Source organism: Salmo salar, chromosome ssa04 (assembly GCF_905237065.1).
Source record: "Salmo salar chromosome ssa04, Ssal_v3.1, whole genome shotgun sequence".
Lineage (NCBI taxonomy): Eukaryota > Metazoa > Chordata > Actinopteri > Salmoniformes > Salmonidae > Salmo > Salmo salar.
Window position 1 is genome coordinate 1,510,251 of NC_059445.1, and position 20,523 is coordinate 1,530,773.

At 40.8% G+C, this 20,523-nt stretch overlaps 2 protein-coding genes across 2 annotated transcripts in view; one reads left to right on the top strand and one right to left on the bottom strand.

The window, feature by feature from the left end:
• Nucleotides 1-1,831: 1,831 nt before the first annotated feature.
• On the bottom strand, nucleotides 1,832-8,416 carry LOC123742376 (exosome complex component RRP45). The gene is made up of 12 exons (XM_045716287.1): nucleotides 8,236-8,416; nucleotides 7,858-7,952; nucleotides 7,113-7,232; nucleotides 6,855-6,957; nucleotides 6,398-6,535; nucleotides 6,058-6,140; nucleotides 4,884-5,016; nucleotides 4,365-4,453; nucleotides 4,041-4,187; nucleotides 3,701-3,837; nucleotides 3,287-3,359; nucleotides 1,832-2,107 (listed from the first exon to the last, which is right to left on the bottom strand). Exons 1-12 carry the CDS (start codon nucleotides 8,314-8,316, stop codon nucleotides 2,032-2,034), a joined length of 1,275 nt encoding a protein of 424 aa, XP_045572243.1. The 5' UTR covers nucleotides 8,317-8,416; the 3' UTR covers nucleotides 1,832-2,031.
• Nucleotides 8,417-8,736: 320 nt separating this feature from the next.
• LOC106596930 (calnexin-like) overlaps nucleotides 8,737-20,523 on the top strand; it is a 28,029-nt gene continuing 16,242 nt past the window's right edge. Inside the window, 5 exon segments of the mRNA XM_045716288.1 lie at nucleotides 8,737-8,980; nucleotides 10,456-10,677; nucleotides 11,213-11,345; nucleotides 11,620-11,761; nucleotides 11,893-11,974. Coding sequence (XP_045572244.1) covers nucleotides 10,456-10,677; nucleotides 11,213-11,345; nucleotides 11,620-11,761; nucleotides 11,893-11,974 — 579 coding nt within the window. The 5' untranslated portion in view covers nucleotides 8,737-8,980.

Consider the following 20,523-nt stretch of genomic DNA (forward strand, 5'->3'; position numbering starts at 1 on the left):
TATTTGTTTCTTTAATTTCTTTTTATTTAGGTATTTTTCTTAAAACGGCCTTGTTGGTTAAGGGCATATAAGTAAGAATTTCACTGTATTCGGCGCATGTGACATAACATTTGATATACTGTGTATGCTTCAGGAGCTGCCTAATAAACAATACATACAGTGGGGCAAAAAAGTATTTAGTCAGCCACCAATTGTGCAAGTTCTCCCACTTAAAAAGATGAGAGGTACACTTCAACTATGACAGACAAAATGAGAAAAAAATAATCCAGAAAAATCACATTGTAGGATTTTTAATGAATTTATTTGCAAATTATGGTGGAAAATAAGTATTTGGTCAATAACAAAAGTTTCTCAATACTTTGTTATATACCCTTTGTTGGCAATGACACAGGTCAAACATTTTCTGTAAGTCTTCACAAGGTTTTCACACACTGTTGCTGGTATTTTGGCCCATTCCTCCATGCAGATCTCCTCTAGAGCAGTGATGTTTTGGGGCTGTCGTTGGGCAACACGGACTTTCAACTCCCCTCCAAAGATTTTCTATGGGGTTGAGATCTGGAGACTGGCTAGGCCACTCCAGGACCTTGAAATGCTTCTTACGAAGCCACTCCTTCATTGCCCGGGCGGTGTGTTTGGGATCATTGTCATGCTGAAAGACCCAGCCACGTTTCATCTTCAATGCCCTTGCTGATGGAAGGAGGTTTTCACTCAAAATTTCACGATACATGGCCCCATTCATTCTTTCCTTTACACGGATCAGTCGTCCTGGTCCCTTTGCAGAAAAACAGCCCCAAAGCATGATGTTTCCACCCCCATGCTTCACAGTAGGTATGGTGTTCTTTGGATGCAACTCAGCATTCTTTGTCCTCCAAACACGACGAGTTGAGTTTTTACCAAAGAGTTATATTTTGGTTTCATCCGACCATATGACATTCTCCCAATCCTCTTCTGGATCATCCAAATGCTCTCTAGCAAACTTCAGACGGGCCTGGACATGTACTGGCTTAAGCAGGGGGACACGTCTGGCACTGCAGGATTTGAGTCCCTGGCGGCGTAGTGTGTTACTGATGGTAGGCTTTGTTACTTTGGTCCCAGCTCTCTGCAGGTCATTCACTAGGTCCCCCCCGTGTGGTTCTGCTAATTTTCACCCCACGGGGTGAGATCTTCCGTGGAGCCCCTGATCGAGGGAGATTATCAGTGGTCTTGTATGTCTTCCATTTCCTAATAATTGCTCCAAAAGTTCATTTCTTCAAACCAAGCTGCTTACCTATTGCAGATTCAGTCTTCCCAGCCTGGTGCAGGTCTACAATTTTGTTTCTGGCGTCCTTTTTATACTGATAACAAGTTCAAACAGGTGCCATTAATACAGGTAACGAGTGGAGGACAGAGGAGCCTCTTAAAGAAGAAGTTACAGGTCTGTGAGAGCCAGAAATCTTGCTTGTTTGTAGGTGACAAAATACTTATTTTCCACCATAATTTGCAAATAAATTCATTAAAAATCCTACAATGTGATTTTCTGGATTTTTTTTCCCATTTTGTCTGTCATAGTTGATGTGTACCTATGATGAAAATTACAGGCCTCCCATCTTTTGAAGTGGGAGAACTTGCACAATTGGTGGCTGACTAAATACTTTTTTGCCCCACTGTATACTGTGTATGCTTCAGGTGGTCCCTTATATAAAAAACATTTTTTACTGCAAGGTTCCCCAACTGGCTGAATTTGAATTTGGCCCGCGGGTGGTTTAATTGGGCCCCTCAAATTTTCTGAACAAAAAAAAACAAATATTTTTTCATGGTTGGAAACAAAAGGACTGTAAAAACACCAGGAAAACATCTTCCAAGTTATTTTAATTTTGGAAATCTGTTCCCAAGTATTCTCACGCATAATAGAGACAAGTGTTTGTATACAAATGTAAGCATGGTTTGAAATTATTGTTTTAGTCATATTATATATTTTGGGGCTTCCTGTGGTCCATTTCCAGTCTACTAATTATTTGTATTTATGTTCCATCCGCTCAAGAAGAAAAAAAATCACTTCCTCCTCTTCTTCTTTTGCTTCTGCTTGGAGGCTACTGCCCCCTGTTGGTTAGAGCTGGAGGCCTTCTCCCTGAGAAACAAAACAAAGTCTGGTACATTTCTTCCTCAAAGTAAGCACAACTTCAATTGTAAAAGGGTTATTGTTTTCATGATTAGACTAATGTATAATATACACATGAAATGAGCATCACTATATCTTGTTCTCACTAGATCAGAAGGATGTTTTGTTGTTTTTGGAAAAAACCCAACCTTACATTATAACTTGAATGGTTTGCATTTACAACAGCAATGAGACAATATGCTTGCGGGTGTAACCAAAAACGAAATCCGTCTGAAAGTGAGGTGTCATTTATATGGAACTTGTGTGGTGTGTATTTGGTGTGTAATCTGTATAAAACGCCTAGACCCCTTTCCAGTACACAACACACTGACGTCACGAACAGATGCACACGACTCTTGGCTGAGTAACCAATGTGAAATGGCTAGTTAGTTAGTGGTGGTGCGCGCTAATAGCGTTTCAATCGGGTGACGTCACTCGCTCTGAGACCTGAAGTAGATTTTCCCCTTGCTCTGCAAGGGCTGCGGATTTTGTGGCGCGATGGGTAATGATGCTTCGTGGGTGTCAGTTGTTGATGTGTGCAGAGGGTCCCTGGTTCAAGCCCAGGTTGGGGTGAGGAGAGGGACGGAAGATATACTGTTACAGCTGCAGTAAGATAATCATCACCACCTGCACCTATTCAACATAGTCTAGACTTGCGCTTTAATTACTTCTAAACAAAATACGTTTTTGGGGTTTTCATATGCTTACAATGATGTTTTGATTCTTGCTTGAACAGTCGCTAAGATTATACTTCGTTGTGATCTTTGCAAAAAATATATATTTTGGATGCAGCAGTTGTCAGCTAGAATGCTAACCCTCATTGACATATGCTGTAGCAAAAGCTATCCAAAGAACCATTTTACTGGTTGAAGTGTTTTTTAAGTATAATGCAGTTGATTTGCGATGATGACACAAACTTTATATTAAGCAGGACATACGTACAAGCCGTAAAATCCAATTATAATACACATGTACTGTCAAATGCACTCATAAGCAACATGTAAATAGAGGCATTTTTTGCTGCCGTTCTATAAGAACTCCCTGGTGTTCTGCCACCAACCTGCGCGCATCGCCCTCGTGAGGCAATGTCTGGAGACACAGAAAGGGGCTCTATAGAACCCAGAAGAAAAAATCTAAAGTGTCACTTACTTTGTTGTTACCTGGTTCAAGATGACAACATCCTCCTCCTCGCTGTCACTGTCTGAGATTACCACCATGTCACCTAGGAAACACAATCACACATTCACAATAAGATGAGAAGTACTTTATTGATCGTTAACTTAAAGAACAGAAAAGTACCTTTATGCTCACAAATCAACCCCCCCCCCAGAGGGGCTGGAGGCAATGGGTCAGGCGCAGCACAGCGCCCCTGGAGCAATTGATTATAATTTTTTTGCCTGGTTCCAGATCATTTTGTGCTGTCTTGCCATTTTTGTAGCCTGGTTCCAGATCCGTTTGTGCTGTCTTGCCAACTATGACCATAGAAGACAGCACAAACAGATCTGGGACCAGGCTAGTCAGTTTCACTCACCCAAGGAAAACAAAACTTAAGCAAATAGTTACCTCTCCCCTTCTCCTTATGTCCCTCTTCCAACTCCATGGTCTCTTCTTCTTCCTCCTCCTCCTCTAGACCCCAGGAGTTCTCTAGCCCCTCCCCCACCTGACCTGTACCTGGGGCAGTTAACACTGGAGAGGGAACGCTGTCCCACGGTTGGTGAAGGACTAGTCTAGAGTAAACCATGGATCAGTAGCATTGAGATAACAGACAACAAGAGTACAGGCACACCAACTCACTCGCTCACTAACTCACTCGCCCACAAACGATGACCCCCCCTTGGAGAAAATAGAGTCTTCTAGTACAAATTTATTCAGAGTAAATTCAAGACTTTCTTTGAAGGGATACGTTTGGGGTGGGACCTCTGCTCTCTGGACGATCTCATTGGCCTTCTCCTTGACGTCACTCATTTCCACAGGTGACACGTCCGTTTTCAGCGCTGTGATTCGCTCCTGGGGCAATGACTCTGCGAAGCCAAACTTACCCCCAGTCTTTCTGAAATAACCGATATTCAAAAAGAGAACTTTATTGGAATCCAAAAATTAAATAACGCCGAAGTAGCAACAGTACGGAACACCAGAGTCACGGAGGTTTATATAAACGGGTTTCCACTAGGTAGCACAGCCACAAAGTCAAAATGAACGTTAACGAGACCAAGTTGACGTGACCCACCTGGCTTTCTTGTCATTCTCCAAGGCTTTGTTGATTAGCTCTGTGATCTCTGACACTTTGACACTGGCGATCTTACTGCACCTGAGGACCTGTACAAACACAGCATGCTTTAGAGATACAATTCACAGTGAAGTAGCTAGTGTACGCTAGTAACCATCCTGAATATTATCAGCCCCCTGGCCTACCAAAGCCATGGTTATGATATCTAGACAAGTGTTTAGCATGCTGATTTGCGGGCAGAAAGTGTCGTTGTGGACGTGGTTGGCATTCCGGGTCTGCCCGTACAGGGACAAGGTTCCAGAGTTGCATTAGCTCCCCAGTACCCGCCTGGTCTTTGAGCAGCTGACTGTATCTCTACGGCTCCCCAGTACCCGCCTGGTCTTTGAGCAGCTGACTGTATCTCTACGGCTCCCCAGTACCCGCCTGGTCTTTGAGCAGCTCACTGTATCTCTACGGCTCCCCAGGACCCGCCTGGTCTTTGAGCAGCTGACTGTATCTCTACGGCTCCCCAGTACCTGCCTGGTCTTTGAGCAGCATGATGCCTCCACTAGACTGGATGGAGCAGATCTCTCTGTGTTTGTTCATGGCTATCATCAGCAGGCCGTCCATCACACGCTCCTCACGCTCACACGGGTCAACCAACAGGTAGGTCCTGGAGCAGAGGGAGAGGGGTAGGAGAGAGGATATGAGATAGGACATAGAGAGCAGTGGAGAGAAGGAGAACAGGAGAGGAAAGGGATGAGAACAGTGGAGAGAAGGAGAACAGGAGAGGAAAGGGAAGAGAGCAGTGGAGAGAAGGAGAACAGGAGAGGGAAGGGAAGAGAGCAGTGGAGAGAAGGAGAACAGGAGAGGAAAGGGAAGAGAGCAGTGGAGAGAAGGAGAACAGGAGAGGAAAGGGAAGGGAAGGGGAGGGAAGGGAAGAGAGCAGTGGAGAGAAGGAGAACAGGAGAGGGAAGGGAAGGGAAGAGAACAGTGGAGAGAAGGAGAACAGGAGAGGAAAGGGAAGAGAACAGTGGAGAGAATGAGAACAGGAGAGGAAAGGGAAGAGAACAGTGGAGAGAAGGAGAACAGGAGAGGAAAGGGAAGAGAACAGTGGAGAGAAGGAGAACAGGAGAGGAAAGGGAAGAGAACAGTGGAGAGAAGGAGAACAGGAGAGGAAAGGGAAGAGAGCAGTGGAGAGAAGGAGAACAGGAGAGGAAAGGGAAGAGAGCAGTGGAGAGAAGGAGAACAGGAGAGGGAAGGGAAGAGAGCAGTGGAGAGAAGGAGAACAGGAGAGGAAAGGGAAGAGAGCAGTGGAGAGAAGGAGAACAGGAGAGGAAAGGGAAGAGAGCAGTGGAGAGAAGGAGAACAGGAGAGGAAAGGGTAGAGAAAAGTGGAGAGAAGGAGAACAGGAGAGGAAAGGGAAGAGAACAGTGGAGAGAAGGAGAACAGGAGAGGAAAGGGAAGAGAACAGTGGAGAGAAGGAGAACAGGAGAGGGAAGGGAAGAGAACAGTGGAGAGAAGGAGAACAGGAGAGGAAAGGGAAGAGAGCAGTGGAGAGAAGGAGAACAGGAGAGGGAAGGGAAGAGAGCAGTGGAGAGAAGGAGAACAGGAGAGGAAAGGGAAGAGAGGCAGAGAGAGAACTGCAATGGCAGCCATCACTGTCTGATAGTGATATCAAACATACAGTTGATCTTATATAACATGGACCTACCCTTGTTGGAAGAAGGAGAAACTGACACAGATGGGCATGTGGTAGATGCTGAGGGGAATGGGGTCTCTCTCCTCTGTACTGTACTGTGGAACAGACACATGAAGGCTTAAATCATTATTAATTGGGGTTGTGTTCTTTAAGGCATGCAACAGATTACATTTTTAAAACCTTTTGCAACGCGTGACAAAAATTAGTGTGTCTTATTAGACAAATCCAGGTGGTCCCTTCCTGTTTCAGTCAGTTTGGTTCCTAATTAACACTACCCAGGGGTGTAATCAATGTCAAAGATTGTTGCCATGGCATTAGTTGTCGGTAGCGTCGCCCCCACCCCTCTCCTCACCACAGTGACTTCCTCTCCCTGGATTCCCACATCGGGCCGTCTGAAGTGACAGAGGGCCGCGATGGCAGCAATGCTGGCAGCGTCCATCAGGTTACCATCGTGGTTCAGCAAGTGGACGTCCACCCTAATCTGCCACACCTGGAGATACACAGACACACTCTAATTACACAGACATTGATCTGTACCACATCTGGAGAGATAGACAGGTAGATATAGACATTATAGATCTGTAGCAAACCTTGGAAGACCAGTAGATATACACTGAGTGTACAAAACATTAAAAACACCTTCCAAATATTGAGTTCCTGTAAACTGATATAACAATTATCTTCAATGCAGAACATTTCAAATTGGAATTTGGTTTACTTTCTGAATTGACTGGAATTGAAACCCAACTTGGGGACTTTCGTTCACAGCCTTTATGCCAAACTTCAGGTGTGTGTGTGTTTGTGTGTACCTTCTCTCCAGACACCACACACAGAGACTCTGTGTCTATACACTTGGAGTTCCTGAGGCATCTCTCCAACTGTCTGTTCAGCTTCACCAACAGCTCTGACTGCCTAGAGATCGAGAGAGAGAGAGAGAGAGATCAAGACGGGGACGACAACCACGCAGATACAACATTTTATCAGTTATTGTTTTTCAGATGCAATTTACACTAGCCATATTCACATAACCTGCAATGTGTGAAGTAAAAACATAGTAGGACTCTTACCTGCCCATCTCAAATGCTGGTGAAGCCATGGGAGACAGCTCAATGTTGAAGAACATGATTCCTTCATTCGGTCGGTTCTCTTTCGGAGTAATGAGCTCACAGGACACCTGGGCCATGATCCTGGAGGTTAGGAACACACCCTTTTTTAATTTAACCTTTATTTAAGTAGGCAAGTCAGTTAAGAACAAATTCTTATTTACAATGACGGCCTACCCCGGCCAGATACAGCCTGGATTCAAACCAGGGACTGTAGTGACGCCTCTTGCACTGAGATGCAGTGCCTTTGACCGCTGCGCCACTCAGGAGCCCAAACGTACAAACTTAATGGCAAACCGCCCTAGCCCCTACCACCGTCACCTATGCTGCTTTATAGATCTGAAAGGATGGATGGGTATATGGCAAAACAATTCTGCCAAGCCAATCAGATAGAAAGGTACAGCTAATGCCATACTTGTATCCAGTCCTTTCAGATTTATGCAAACTTAGTGCAAAAGCCTGCCATGTTAGTAGCAAGAAAGCCAACTCCACTAAGAATGGCTACTGCAGTGGTTGTCAACCATTTTCGGTTACTGTACCACCAAGTGCATTTGGCTTTGCCTGGTGCACCCCGTCATCTACATTTTAGCAGTAAGCCTTTGGTCTTCTCAACTATCCGCTTTAGATAGGCCAGTAGCTTTGGTTGAGAGCCACTGCTCAACTGTACTTTCTTTGCCGTTAGGCTGCCTCCAAAGGCAGGAACACTCGCCTCGTCTTCCCCAGGTCAACAAAGCAGCATCCATAATCTGTCCCGAACGAGATCTTGATGCTCCTGTAGTCATAGGTCTGTCTCCCGTCCAAGCGCTGCAGGTACAAATTATTGAGTGAGATTATTTATCGTAAATATTTATAGCTAATATAGCAATGATGTATCTATAGATAATTAGCTAGCTAGGTAGCTCAAGTTTACAACAGGTTATGTAGAATGACCCAGAACTCTAACAAACTCTGTAACGTTGGTAGATAGAGATAGACACTGTACAATATTTTAGTTTGGGTTCCCACATCTAAATTGGCGATTTATGCCAGCTAACTAGCATATCTGGCTATCTCAGCTAGCACGTTTCATTCACATGCCAGCATACACAAAATGCATCAGATACCTTTTTTCTTCAATAGCTTTGAGTAAAAAGTCTCGCTCGCAGTTTGATAACGGTGTATCTCTCATGTTGGCTGTCTATGAATTGTATATTGCTATGCCGGTGTGTTTTTTTGTTAACATGTGTTCACGTTTCAACAATCATCAACAATCATGAACTCCGCTCCGGAAGAGCAACATAGAAGTTATCACAATAAAAGTAATCAAAATTAGGTATATTTGCTCAAATGTATTTCTAAAATCATAATTATTTAAATAAAATAAGAATTAAAATAAGAATAGATTTGGGATGTTTATCCAATAACTTGCATTAATTGTCTTCTTTTGGACAAATCTCTTTCTGCATGGATTTATCTCACAAGATAATGGACACAAGCGAATTATTTCATAACATTTAAATGACAAATATCTAAACTGTTATGCATTGAGGGGGTGTACATAGAAATCTAGGACGAAAATTAGTGTGTTATTACAAGGCAGAGCACTTTTATTCTGAAATGGGCACCCCAATGGCGTTCTCTGGTTCTCTGTCCTCGGGCATGCGCAGTTAGCAGAAGTCGCTAACCGTTATCGACGTTCGAGGGTCTCCACGGCAATCTGTCCAGCCAGCTCCTCCAGGCCTTGGTACCCGCGTTTTACTCGAAGTGGGTCGAACGCAGTGAAAATAAAGTTGTTTGAGGATATTGGCGCAGAAAACATCACACAACTTGAATATTTTTTCCAATTGCACAAGGTTTGTTTGCTTGATATCTATCTAGTTAGCTACACTCATTCATTCTTCCCTGACTCTCTGTGTGCGTGACAACTGCAACACAACACATTTTGTTAGTTTAGCGTAGCCATTAGCTGGCTAACTTAGCTTTCTAACGTAATGCATTTTTCTCAGACAGGCCGTTTGTTCAGAATGGAAATATGTTTACATTTGGCACGTTAGGCTTTATGAATATGTCTGAAATGTCGCTGTATTTAGTAACCACATAGCTAGCTATTGATAACGCTCTGCTAGCCCGCTAATTCGCGCCACACACGGACGGGGTTGCAGGAGATAGCAAGGGACGTCCGGTGAACTGTCGCGAAAAACGTTAGTTATCTGACGTTACCTAGTTTGTTATTTAGCTTTGCTTGTGCAGTTAGTTAATGCCAAATATTGCCGACACTCCATATATATATATATATATATCTGAAATAACTTGCTTCCTATAAAAAGACGTGACAGAAATATGATGAAAGATGGCTTGCTGATGTGATGTCTTGATAATGCGCTTAGCCTGACAGAATGTTCTAGTAGTAGTAGCTACAGTGGTCCTAGCTAACAATCCTGGCTATGTGGAGTTTTGTGGACACTTCTGGTCGGCAGCTGTAGGTTAATTTTGGTGCTCTCTCTCGGGGCATATGGGCATCCCCTAGGGAACTGTAGTCTGCCTGAGGGACAGTGGCTCCTTGCTTTGTTGGCGACCCACATCCACCTCCCCCAAACGTTCCATCAATCAGCTCGACGTTATGTTTACTCCAGCCCCGAGGGCCATTGATTTTGAAAATACTCTATCAAGCCATATTCAACCTTTACTCAATTGTAGCTGGCAATCTTATTGGTTCAAGTTGATGAAATGCTTGTCTAGTTATAATCTGAAAAGTGTCCTGGTTGGTGACAAGTCAATATTTTGCAAGTCATTGAAATGCAGAAAACCATTTTCGCATGGATTCATGAGTAATTGTATTTCATGGTACACATCTTTGAAACCTGATTTAGGGTGTCTGTTTTTTAACATTCAGAAATATATTTTTATTGGAAAAAGCAGAGCCATGTATAATCTTTCTCTTGTGAAAGCCATCCATTTCCTTGCATACGGCCAAATTGCATTACAGTGACAAAACCTTATTTTGTTTTTAGAAAATATTTGTAGATGGAAAGATAGTGTCTGGAAAAGTACCTTTGAAATCAGAAGTGTATTAACCTTATTCCTGACCTCTTTCTTTGCTTTTCTCTCTCTTGGTCCGTCTTCCTCAAATCCTCCATTTACACCCTTACTTCACATGTTCTCCATCCCCACTGTCACGCCTTCTTCTCCCTCTCTCACCCCCCACCCACTCCATTCCCCCTCCTCTCACAACCCCTCACCTCTCCTCCCACCTTTCCACCCCCTCACCCTCTCCATTACCACTCTCTCCTCCCTTCCCCCTACCATCCATCTCCACGTCTCTCTCCAGATGAAGCTGTGGTGGGGCTGGGCGTGTGTGCTGCTCCTCTCCCTCCTGGCTCTCTCTGTGTCCCAGGCTGAAGCTCAGGATGACCTGGACCTGGAGATGGAGGAAGCTATGGTGGAAGACATGGTAGAAGATAGGGAAGACTCAGCAGAGATAGAGGGAGAGGCGGAGATGGAAGGGGAGGCGGAAGGGGAGAAGGGAACCGATGCCAACGTCTCCTTCCAGGTCAGTCAAAGGTCACCCAATAGGAAGTAGGATGACCTAGGTGGGGACATTTGAGATGGCACCCTTCTCCCTATGTAGTGTACCACGTGTGTGGGGCCTGGTCAGAAGTCTTGCAATATCTTGGAAATAGGGTGCCATTTTGGATGCATGCCTGGTGTGTTTTTTACACCCTCCAGTGTATCTCTACCCTTTTGAGTTTGAAACCCTAATCATTTGCCTATTATTTTTGTGTACCCGTAGCTAGTTAAACCCTAACTACAATCTCACTGTCATAACCCCAATTTTAGCCGGGGCCTTCAGGAAATCATGTCAGTAAATGTGTACTAAGCTGAGTCCCGATTCTCCACCCTTCCGGGTTTTACAGTGACAGAAAATCCCCCCAGCCGATTATTTAAATCCATGATGGGTAGTGTGAAGTGTACACTTCTGGATAAGGGTGAAGAATCTGGACCTAGCCCTACACTATATATCCCTCAGTTTGTGTTATATTTCACACACAAAGTAACCCCTCTGCCCCATTGGCTGAAAAACATAGGTGACCTACAAGACTCCTGTTCCCATCGGAGAGGTGTACTTCTCAGAGACCTTTGACGACGGCTCACTGGACAGGTGGCAGGTGTCAAAGACAATGAAGGAAGACGCAGACGATGAAATTGCTAAATATGATGGTAAGAAACAGACCACTTTTGCCCCCCACTCTACACTCTCCACTTGTGTGTGTTTTATGGGCACGCACATGTGTCTTTTTGCCAGTGTGTCAGTGAGAGACGACCCTGTTTCTTCTACTACTTAACCCCTCTCTCCTCTCCTGACCCCTCTCCTGACACTTCTCTCCTCTCCTGACCCCTCTCTCCTCTCCTGACCCCTCTCCTGACCCTTCTCTCCTCTCCTGACCCCTCTCCTGACACTTCTCTCCTCTCCTGACCCCTCTCTCCTCTCCAGGTAAGTGGTCTGTGGAGCAGCTGAAGGAGAATAAAGTACCAGGAGACATGGGTCTGGTTCTTAAGTCCCGGGCCAAACATCACGCCATCGCCTCCCTGTTGGACAGACCCTTCCTCTTCCGGGACGACGCCCTAGTCGTACAGTGAGTTTGACCTCTTACCTTTTTTGTTTTGTGTATAAAAGTGCATTTTCAAAATTAGCTTTTGAGTACACTTGAGGCTAATTCATATTAACCGCTGAACTTTTAGAGAAACCTGTGTGCGTTTACCTTAGGTATGAGGTGAACTTCCAGGATGGTATTGACTGTGGTGGAGCCTACATCAAACTGCTGTCAGACGAAGATGACCTGGATCTGGTACGTTGGTGTTATTACTATAATCTGATCTATGATGTTGGTTAGTCTAGTCCCAGATCTGTTGGTGTTATTACTATAATCTGATCTATGATGTTGGTTAGTCTAGTCCCAGATCTGTTGGTGTTATTACTATAATCTGATCTATGATGTTGGTTAGTCTAGTCCCAGATCTGTTGGTGTTATTACTATAATCTGATCTATGATGTTGGTTAGTCTAGTCCCAGATCTGTTGGTGTTATTACTATAATCTGATCTATGATGTTGGTTAGTCTAGTCCCAGATCTGTTGGTGTTATTACTATAATCTGATCTATGATGTTGGTTAGTCTAGTCCCAGATCTGTTGGTGTTATTACTATAATCTGATCTATGATGTTGGTTAGTCTAGTCTCAGATCTGTTGGTGTTATTACTATAATCTGATCTATGATGTTGGTTAGTCTAGTCCCAGATCTGTTGGTGTTATTACTATAATCTGATCTATGATGTTGGTTAGTCTAGTCCCAGATCTGTTGGTGTTATTACTATAATCTGATCTATGATGTTGGGTTAGTCTAGTCCCAGATCTGTTGGTGTTATTACTATAATCTGATCTATGATGTTGGTTAGTCTAGTCCCAGATCTGTTGGTGTTATTACTATAATCTGATCTATGATGTTGGTTAGTCTAGTCTCAGATCTGTTGGTGTTATTACTATAATCTGATCTATGATGTTGGTTAGTCTAGTCCCAGATCTGTTGGTGTTATTACTATAATCTGATCTATGATGTTGGTTAGCCTAGTCCCAGATCTGTTGGTGTTATTACTATAATCTGATCTATGATGTTGGTTAGTCTAGTCCCAGATCTGTTGGTGTTATTACTATAATCTGATCTATGATGTTGGTTAGTCTAGTCCCAGATCTGTTGGTGTTATTACTATAATCTGATCTATGATGTTGGTTAGTCTAGTCCCAGATCTGTTGGTGTTATTACTATAATCTGATCTATGATGTTGGTTAGTCTAGTCCCAGATCTGTTGGTGTTATTACTATAATCTGATCTATGATGTTGGTTAGTCTAGTCCCAGATCTGTTGGTGTTATTACTATAATCTGATCTATGATGTTGGTTAGTCTAGTCCCAGATCTGTTGGTGTTATTACTATAATCTGATCTATGATGTTGGTTAGTCTAGTCCCAGATCTGTTGGTGTTATTACTATAATCTGATCTATGATGTTGGTTAGTCTAGTCCCAGATCTGTTGGTGTTATTACTATAATCTGATCTATGATGTTGGTTAGTCTAGTCCCAGATCTGTTGGTGTTATTACTATAATCTGATCTATGATGTTGGTTAGTCTAGTCCCAGATCTGTTGGTGTTATTACTATAATCTGATCTATGATGTTGGTTAGTCTAGTCTCAGATCTGTTGGTGTTATTACTATAATCTGATCTATGATGTTGGTTAGTCTAGTCTCAGATCTGTTGGTGTTATTACTATAATCTGATCTATGATGTTGGTTAGTCTAGTTCCAGATCTGTTGGTGTTATTACTATAATCTGATCTATGATGTTGGTTAGTCTAGTCCCAGATCTGTTGGTGTTATTACTATAATCTGATCTATGATGTTGGTTAGTCTAGTCTCAGATCTGTTGGTGGTGTTACTATAATCTGATCTATGATGTTGGTTAGTCTAGTCTCAGATCTGTTGGTGTTATTACTATAATCTGATCTATGATGTTGGTTAGTCTAGTCTCAGATCTGTTGGTGTTATTACTATAATCTGATCTATGATGTTGGGTAGTCTAGTCCCAGATCTGTTGGTGTTATTACTATAATCTGATCTATGATGTTGGTTAGTCTAGTTCCAGATCTGTTGGTGTTATTACTATAATCTGATCTATGATGTTGGTTAGCCTAGTCCCAGATCTGTTGGTGTTATTACTATAATCTGATCTATGATGTTGGTTAGTCTAGTTCCAGATCTGTTGGTGTTATTACTATAATCTGATCTATGATGTTGGTTAGTCTAGTCCCAGATCTGTTGGTGTTATTACTATAATCTGATCTATGATGTTGGTTAGTCTAGTTCCAGATCTGTTGGTGTTATTACTATAATCTGATCTATGATGTTGGTTAGTCTAGTCCCAGATCTGTTGGTGTTATTACTATAATCTGATCTATGATGTTGGTTAGTCTAGTCTCAGATCTGTTGGTGTTATTACTATAATCTGATCTATGATGTTGGTTAGTCTAGTCCCAGATCTGTTGGTGTTATTACTATAATCTGATCTATGATGTTGGTTAGTCTAGTCTCAGATCTGTTGGTGTTATTACTATAATCTGATCTATGATGTTGGTTAGTCTAGTCCCAGATCTGTTGGTGTTATTACTATAATCTGATCTATGATGTTGGTTAGTCTAGTCCCAGATCTGTTGGTGTTATTACTATAATCTGATCTATGATGTTGGTTAGTCTAGTCCCAGATCTGTTGGTGTTATTACTATAATCTGATCTATGATGTTGGTTAGTCTAGTCCCAGATCTGTTGGTGTTATTACTATAATCTGATCTATGATGTTGGTTAGTCTAGTCCCAGATCTGTTGGTGTTATTACTATAATCTGATCTATGATGTTGGTTAGTCTAGTCTCAGATCTGTTGGTGGTGTTACTATAATCTGATCTATGATGTTGGTTAGTCTAGTCCCAGATCTGTTGGTGTTATTACTATAATCTGATCTATGATGTTGGTTAGTCTAGTCCCAGATCTGTTGGTGTTATTACTATAATCTGATCTATGATGTTGGTTAGTCTAGTCCCAGATCTGTTGGTGTTATTACTATAATCTGATCTATGATGTTGGTTAGTCTAGTCCCAGATCTGTTGGTGTTATTACTATAATCTGATCTATGATGTTGGTTAGTCTAGTCCCAGATCTGTTGGTGTTATTACTATAATCTGATCTATGATGTTGGTTAGTCTAGTTCCAGATCTGTTGGTGTTATTACTATAATCTGATCTATGATGTTGGTTAGTCTAGTCCCAGATCTGTTGGTGTTATTACTATAATCTGATCTATGATGTTGGTTAGTCTAGTCCCAGATCTGTTGGTGTTATTACTATAATCTGATCTATGATGTTGGTTAGTCTAGTCCCAGATCTGTTGGTGTTATTACTATAATCTGATCTATGATGTTGGTTAGTCTAGTCTCAGATCTGTTGGTGTTATTACTATAATCTGATCTATGATGTTGGTTAGTCTAGTCCCAGATCTGTTGGTGTTATTACTATAATCTGATCTATGATGTTGGTTAGTCTAGTCCCAGATCTGTTGGTGTTATTACTATAATCTGATCTATGATGTTGGTTAGTCTAGTCTCAGATCTGTTGGTGTTATTACTATAATCTGATCTATGATGTTGGTTAGTCTAGTCCCAGATCTGTTGGTGTTATTACTATAATCTGATCTATGATGTTGGTTAGTCTAGTCTCAGATCTGTTGGTGGTGTTACTATAATCTGATCTATGATGTTGGTTAGTCTAGTCCCAGATCTGTTGGTGTTATTACTATAATCTGATCTATGATGTTGGTTAGTCTAGTCCCAGATCTGTTGGTGTTATTACTATAATCTGATCTATGATGTTGGTTAGTCTAGTCCCAGATCTGTTGGTGTTATTACTATAATCTGATCTATGATGTTGGTTAGTCTAGTCCCAGATCTGTTGGTGTTATTACTATAATCTGATCTATGATGTTGGTTAGTCTAGTCCCAGATCTGTTGGTGTTATTACTATAATCTGATCTATGATGTTGGTTAGTCTAGTCTCAGATCTGTTGGTGTTATTACTATAATCTGATCTATGATGTTGGTTAGTCTAGTCCCAGATCTGTTGGTGTTATTACTATAATCTGATCTATGATGTTGGTTAGTCTAGTCTCAGATCTGTTGGTGGTGTTACTATAATCTGATCTATGATGTTGGTTAGTCTAGTCCCAGATCTGTTGGTGTTATTACTATAATCTGATCTATGATGTTGGTTAGTCTAGTCTCAGATCTGTTGGTGTTATTACTGTAATCTGATCTATGATGTTGGTTAGTCTAGTTCCAGATCTGTTGGTGTTATTACTATAATCTGATCTATGATGTTGGTTAGTCTAGTCTCAGATCTGTTGGTGTTATTACTATAATCTGATCTATGATGTTGGTTAGTCTAGTCCCAGATCTGTTGGTGTTATTACTATAATCTGATCTATGATGTTGGTTAGTCTAGTTCCAGATCTGTTGGTGTTATTACTATAATCTGATCTATGATGTTGGTTAGTCTAGTCCCAGATCTGTTGGTGTTATTACTATAATCTGATCTATGATGTTGGTTAGCCTAGTCCCAGATCTGTTGGTGGTGTTACTATAATCTGATCTATGATGTTGGTTAGTCTAGTTCCAGATCTGTTGGTGTTATTACTATAATCTGATCTATGATGTTGGTTAGTCTAGTCCCAGATCTGTTGGTGTTATTACTATAATCTGATCTATGATGTTGGTTAGTCTAGTCCCAGATCTGTTGGTGTTATTACTATAATCTGATCTATGATGTTGGTTAGTCTAGTCCCAGATCTGTTGGTGTTATTACTATAATCTGATCTATGATGTTGGTTAGTCTAGTCTCAGATCTGTTGGTGTTATTACTATAATCTGATCTATGATGTTGGTTAGTCTAGTCCCAGATCTGTTGGTGTTATTACTATAATCTGATCTATGATGTTGGTTAGTCTAGTCTCAGATCTGTTGGTGTTATTACTATAATCTGATCTATGATGTTGGTTAGTCTAGTCCCAGATCTGTTGGTGTTATTACTATAATCTGATCTATGATGTTGGTTAGTCTAGTCTCAGATCTGTTGGTGTTATTACTATAATCTGATCTATGATGTTGGTTAGTCTAGTCCCAGATCTGTTGGTGGTGTTACTATAATCTGATCTATGATGTTGGTTAGTCTAGTCCCAGATCTGTTGGTGTTATTACTATAATCTGATCTATGATGTTGGTTAGTCTAGTCCCAGATCTGTTGGTGTTATTACTATAATCTGATCTATGATGTTGGTTAGTCTAGTCCCAGATCTGTTGGTGTTATTACTATAATCTGATCTATGATGTTGGTTAGTCTAGTCCCAGATCTGTTGGTGTTATTACTATAATCTGATCTATGATGTTGGTTAGTCTAGTCCCAGATCTGTTGGTGTTATTACTATAATCTGATCTATGATGTTGGTTAGTCTAGTTCCAGATCTGTTGGTGTTATTACTATAATCTGATCTATGATGTTGGTTAGTCTAGTCCCAGATCTGTTGGTGTTATTACTATAATCTGATCTATGATGTTGGTTAGTCTAGTCCCAGATCTGTTGGTGTTATTACTATAATCTGATCTATGATGTTGGTTAGTCTAGTCCCAGATCTGTTGGTGTTATTACTATAATCTGATCTATGATGTTGGTTAGTCTAGTCCCAGATCTGTTGGTGTTATTACTATAATCTGATCTATGATGTTGGTTAGTCTAGTCTCAGATCTGTTGGTGTTATTACTATAATCTGATCTATGATGTTGGTTAGTCTAGTCTCAGATCTGTTGGTGTTATTACTATAATCTGATCTATGATGTTGGGTAGTCTAGTCCCAGATCTGTTGGTGTTATTACTATAATCTGATCTATGATGTTGGTTAGTCTAGTCTCAGATCTGTTGGTGTTATTACTATAATCTGATCTATGATGTTGGTTAGTCTAGTCTCAGATCTGTTGGTGTTATTACTATAATCTGATCTATGATGTTGGTTAGTCTAGTCTCAGATCTGTTGGTGTTATTACTATAATCTGATCTATGATGTTGGTTAGTCTAGTCTCAGATCTGTTGGTGTTATTACTATAATCTGATCTATGATGTTGGTTAGTCTAGTCTCAGATCTGTTGGTGTTATTACTATAATCTGATCTATGATGTTGGTTAGTCTAGTCTCAGATCTGTTGGTGTTATTACTATAATCTGATCTATGATGTTGGTTAGTCTAGTCTCAGATCTGTTGGTGGTGTTACTATAATCTGATCTATGATGTTGGTTAGTCTAGTCTCAGATCTGTTGGTGTTATTACTATAATCTGATCTATGATGTTGGTTAGTCTAGTCCCAGATCTGTTGGTGTTATTACTATAATCTGATCTATGATGTTGGTTAGTCTAGTCCCAGATCTGTTGGTGTTATTACTATAATCTGATCTATGATGTTGGTTAGTCTAGTCCCAGATCTGTTGGTGTTATTACTATAATCTGATCTATGATGTTGGTTAGTCTAGTTCCAGATCTGTTGGTGTTATTACTATAATCTGATCTATGATGTTGGTTAGTCTAGTCCCAGATCTGTTGGTGTTATTACTATAATCTGATCTATGATGTTGGTTAGTCTAGTCCCAGATCTGTTGGTGTTATTACTATAATCTGATCTATGATGTTGGTTAGTCTAGTCCCAGATCTGTTGGTGGTGTTACTATAATCTGATCTATGATGTTGGTTAGTCTAGTTCCAGATCTGTTGGTGTTATTACTATAATCTGATCTATGATGTTGGTTAGTCTAGTTCCAGATCTGTTGGTGTTATTACTATAATCTGATCTATGATGTTGGTTAGTCTAGTCCCAGATCTGTTGGTGTTATTACTATAATCTGATCTATGATGTTGGTTAGCCTAGTCCCAGATCTGTTGGTGGTGTTACTATAATCTGATCTATGATGTTGGTTAGTCTAGTCCCAGATCTGTTGGTGTTATTACTATAATCTGATCTATGATGTTGGTTAGTCTAGTCCCAGATCTGTTGGTGTTATTACTATAATCTGATCTATGATGTTGGTTAGTCTAGTCCCAGATCTGTTGGTGTTATTACTATAATCTGATCTATGATGTTGGTTAGTCTAGTCCCAGATCTGTTGGTGTTATTACTATAATCTGATCTATGATGTTGGTTAGTCTAGTCTCAGATCTGTTGGTGGTGTTACTATAATCTGATCTATGATGTTGGTTAGTCTAGTCCCAGATCTGTTGGTGTTATTACTATAATCTGATCTATGATGTTGGTTAGTCTAGTCCCAGATCTGTTGGTGTTGTTACTATAATCTGATCTATGATGTTGGTTAGTCTAGTCTCAGATCTGTTGGTGTTATTACTATAATCTGATCTATGATGTTGGTTAGTCTAGTCCCAGATCTGTTGGTGTTATTACTATAATCTGATCTATGATGTTGGTTAGTCTAGTCCCAGATCTGTTGGTGTTATTACTATAATCTGATCTATGATGTTGGTTAGTCTAGTTCCAGATCTGTTGGTGGTGTTACTATAATCTGATCTATGATGTTGGTTAGTCTAGTCTCAGATCTGTTGGTGTTATTACTATAATCTGATCTATGATGTTGGTTAGTCTAGTCCCAGATCTGTTGGTGTTATTACTATAATCTGATCTATGATGTTGGTTAGTCTAGTCCCAGATCTGTTGGTGTTATTACTATAATCTGATCTATGATGTTGGTTAGTCTAGTTCCAGATCTGTTGGTGGTGTTACTATAATCTGATCTATGATGTTGGTTAGTCTAGTCCCAGATCTGTTGGTGTTATTACTATAATCTGATCTATGATGTTGGTTAGTCTAGTCTCAGATCTGTTGGTGTTATTACTATAATCTGATCTATGATGTTGGTTAGTCTAGTCCCAGATCTGTTGGTGTTATTACTATAATCTGATCTATGATGTTGGTTAGTCTAGTCCCAGATCTGTTGGTGTTATTACTATAATCTGATCTATGATGTTGGTTAGTCTAGTCCCAGATCTGTTGGTGTTATTACTATAATCTGATCTATGATGTTGGTTAGTCTAGTCTCAGATCTGTTGGTGTTATTACTATAATCTGATCTATGATGTTGGTTAGTCTAGTCCCAGATCTGTTGGTGTTATTACTATAATCTGATCTATGATGTTGGTTAGCCTAGTCCCAGATCTGTTGGTGTTATTACTATAATCTGATCTATGATGTTGGTTAGTCTAGTCTCAGATCTGTTGGTGTTATTACTATAATCTGATCTATGATGTTGGTTAGTCTAGTCTCAGATCTGTTGGTGTTATTACTATAATCTGATCTATGATGTTGGTTAGTCTAGTCCCAGATCTGTTGGTGTTATTACTATAATCTGATCTATGATGTTGGTTAGTCTAGTCCCAGATCTGTTGGTGTTATTACTATAATCTGATCTATGATGTTGGTTAGTCTAGTCTCAGATCTGTTGGTGTTATTACTATAATCTGATCTATGATGTTGGTTAGTCTAGTCCCAGATCTGTTGGTGTTATTACTATAATCTGATCTATGATGTTGGTTAGTCTAGTCCCAGATCTGTTGGTGTTATTACTATAATCTGATCTATGATGTTGGTTAGTCTAGTCCCAGATCTGTTGGTGTTATTACTATAATCTGATCTATGATGTTGGTTAGTCTAGTCCCAGATCTGTTGGTGTTATTACTATAATCTGATCTATGAT

Bases quoted from the DNA above. Each gene is read 5' to 3' on its own strand.
- LOC123742376 (XM_045716287.1), bottom strand. From the start codon at position 8,316: ATGAGAGATACACCGTTATCAAACTGCGAGCGAGACTTTTTACTCAAA. The intron at 7,233-7,857 runs GCGAGTGTTCCT...CCTAACCTCCAG, and splicing joins GTTGACCTGGGGAAGACGAG to GATCATGGCCCAGGTGTCCT. The intron at 3,360-3,700 runs GTAACTATTTGC...TGTGTTTCCTAG, and splicing joins ACATAAGGAGAAGGGGAGAG to GTGACATGGTGGTAATCTCA.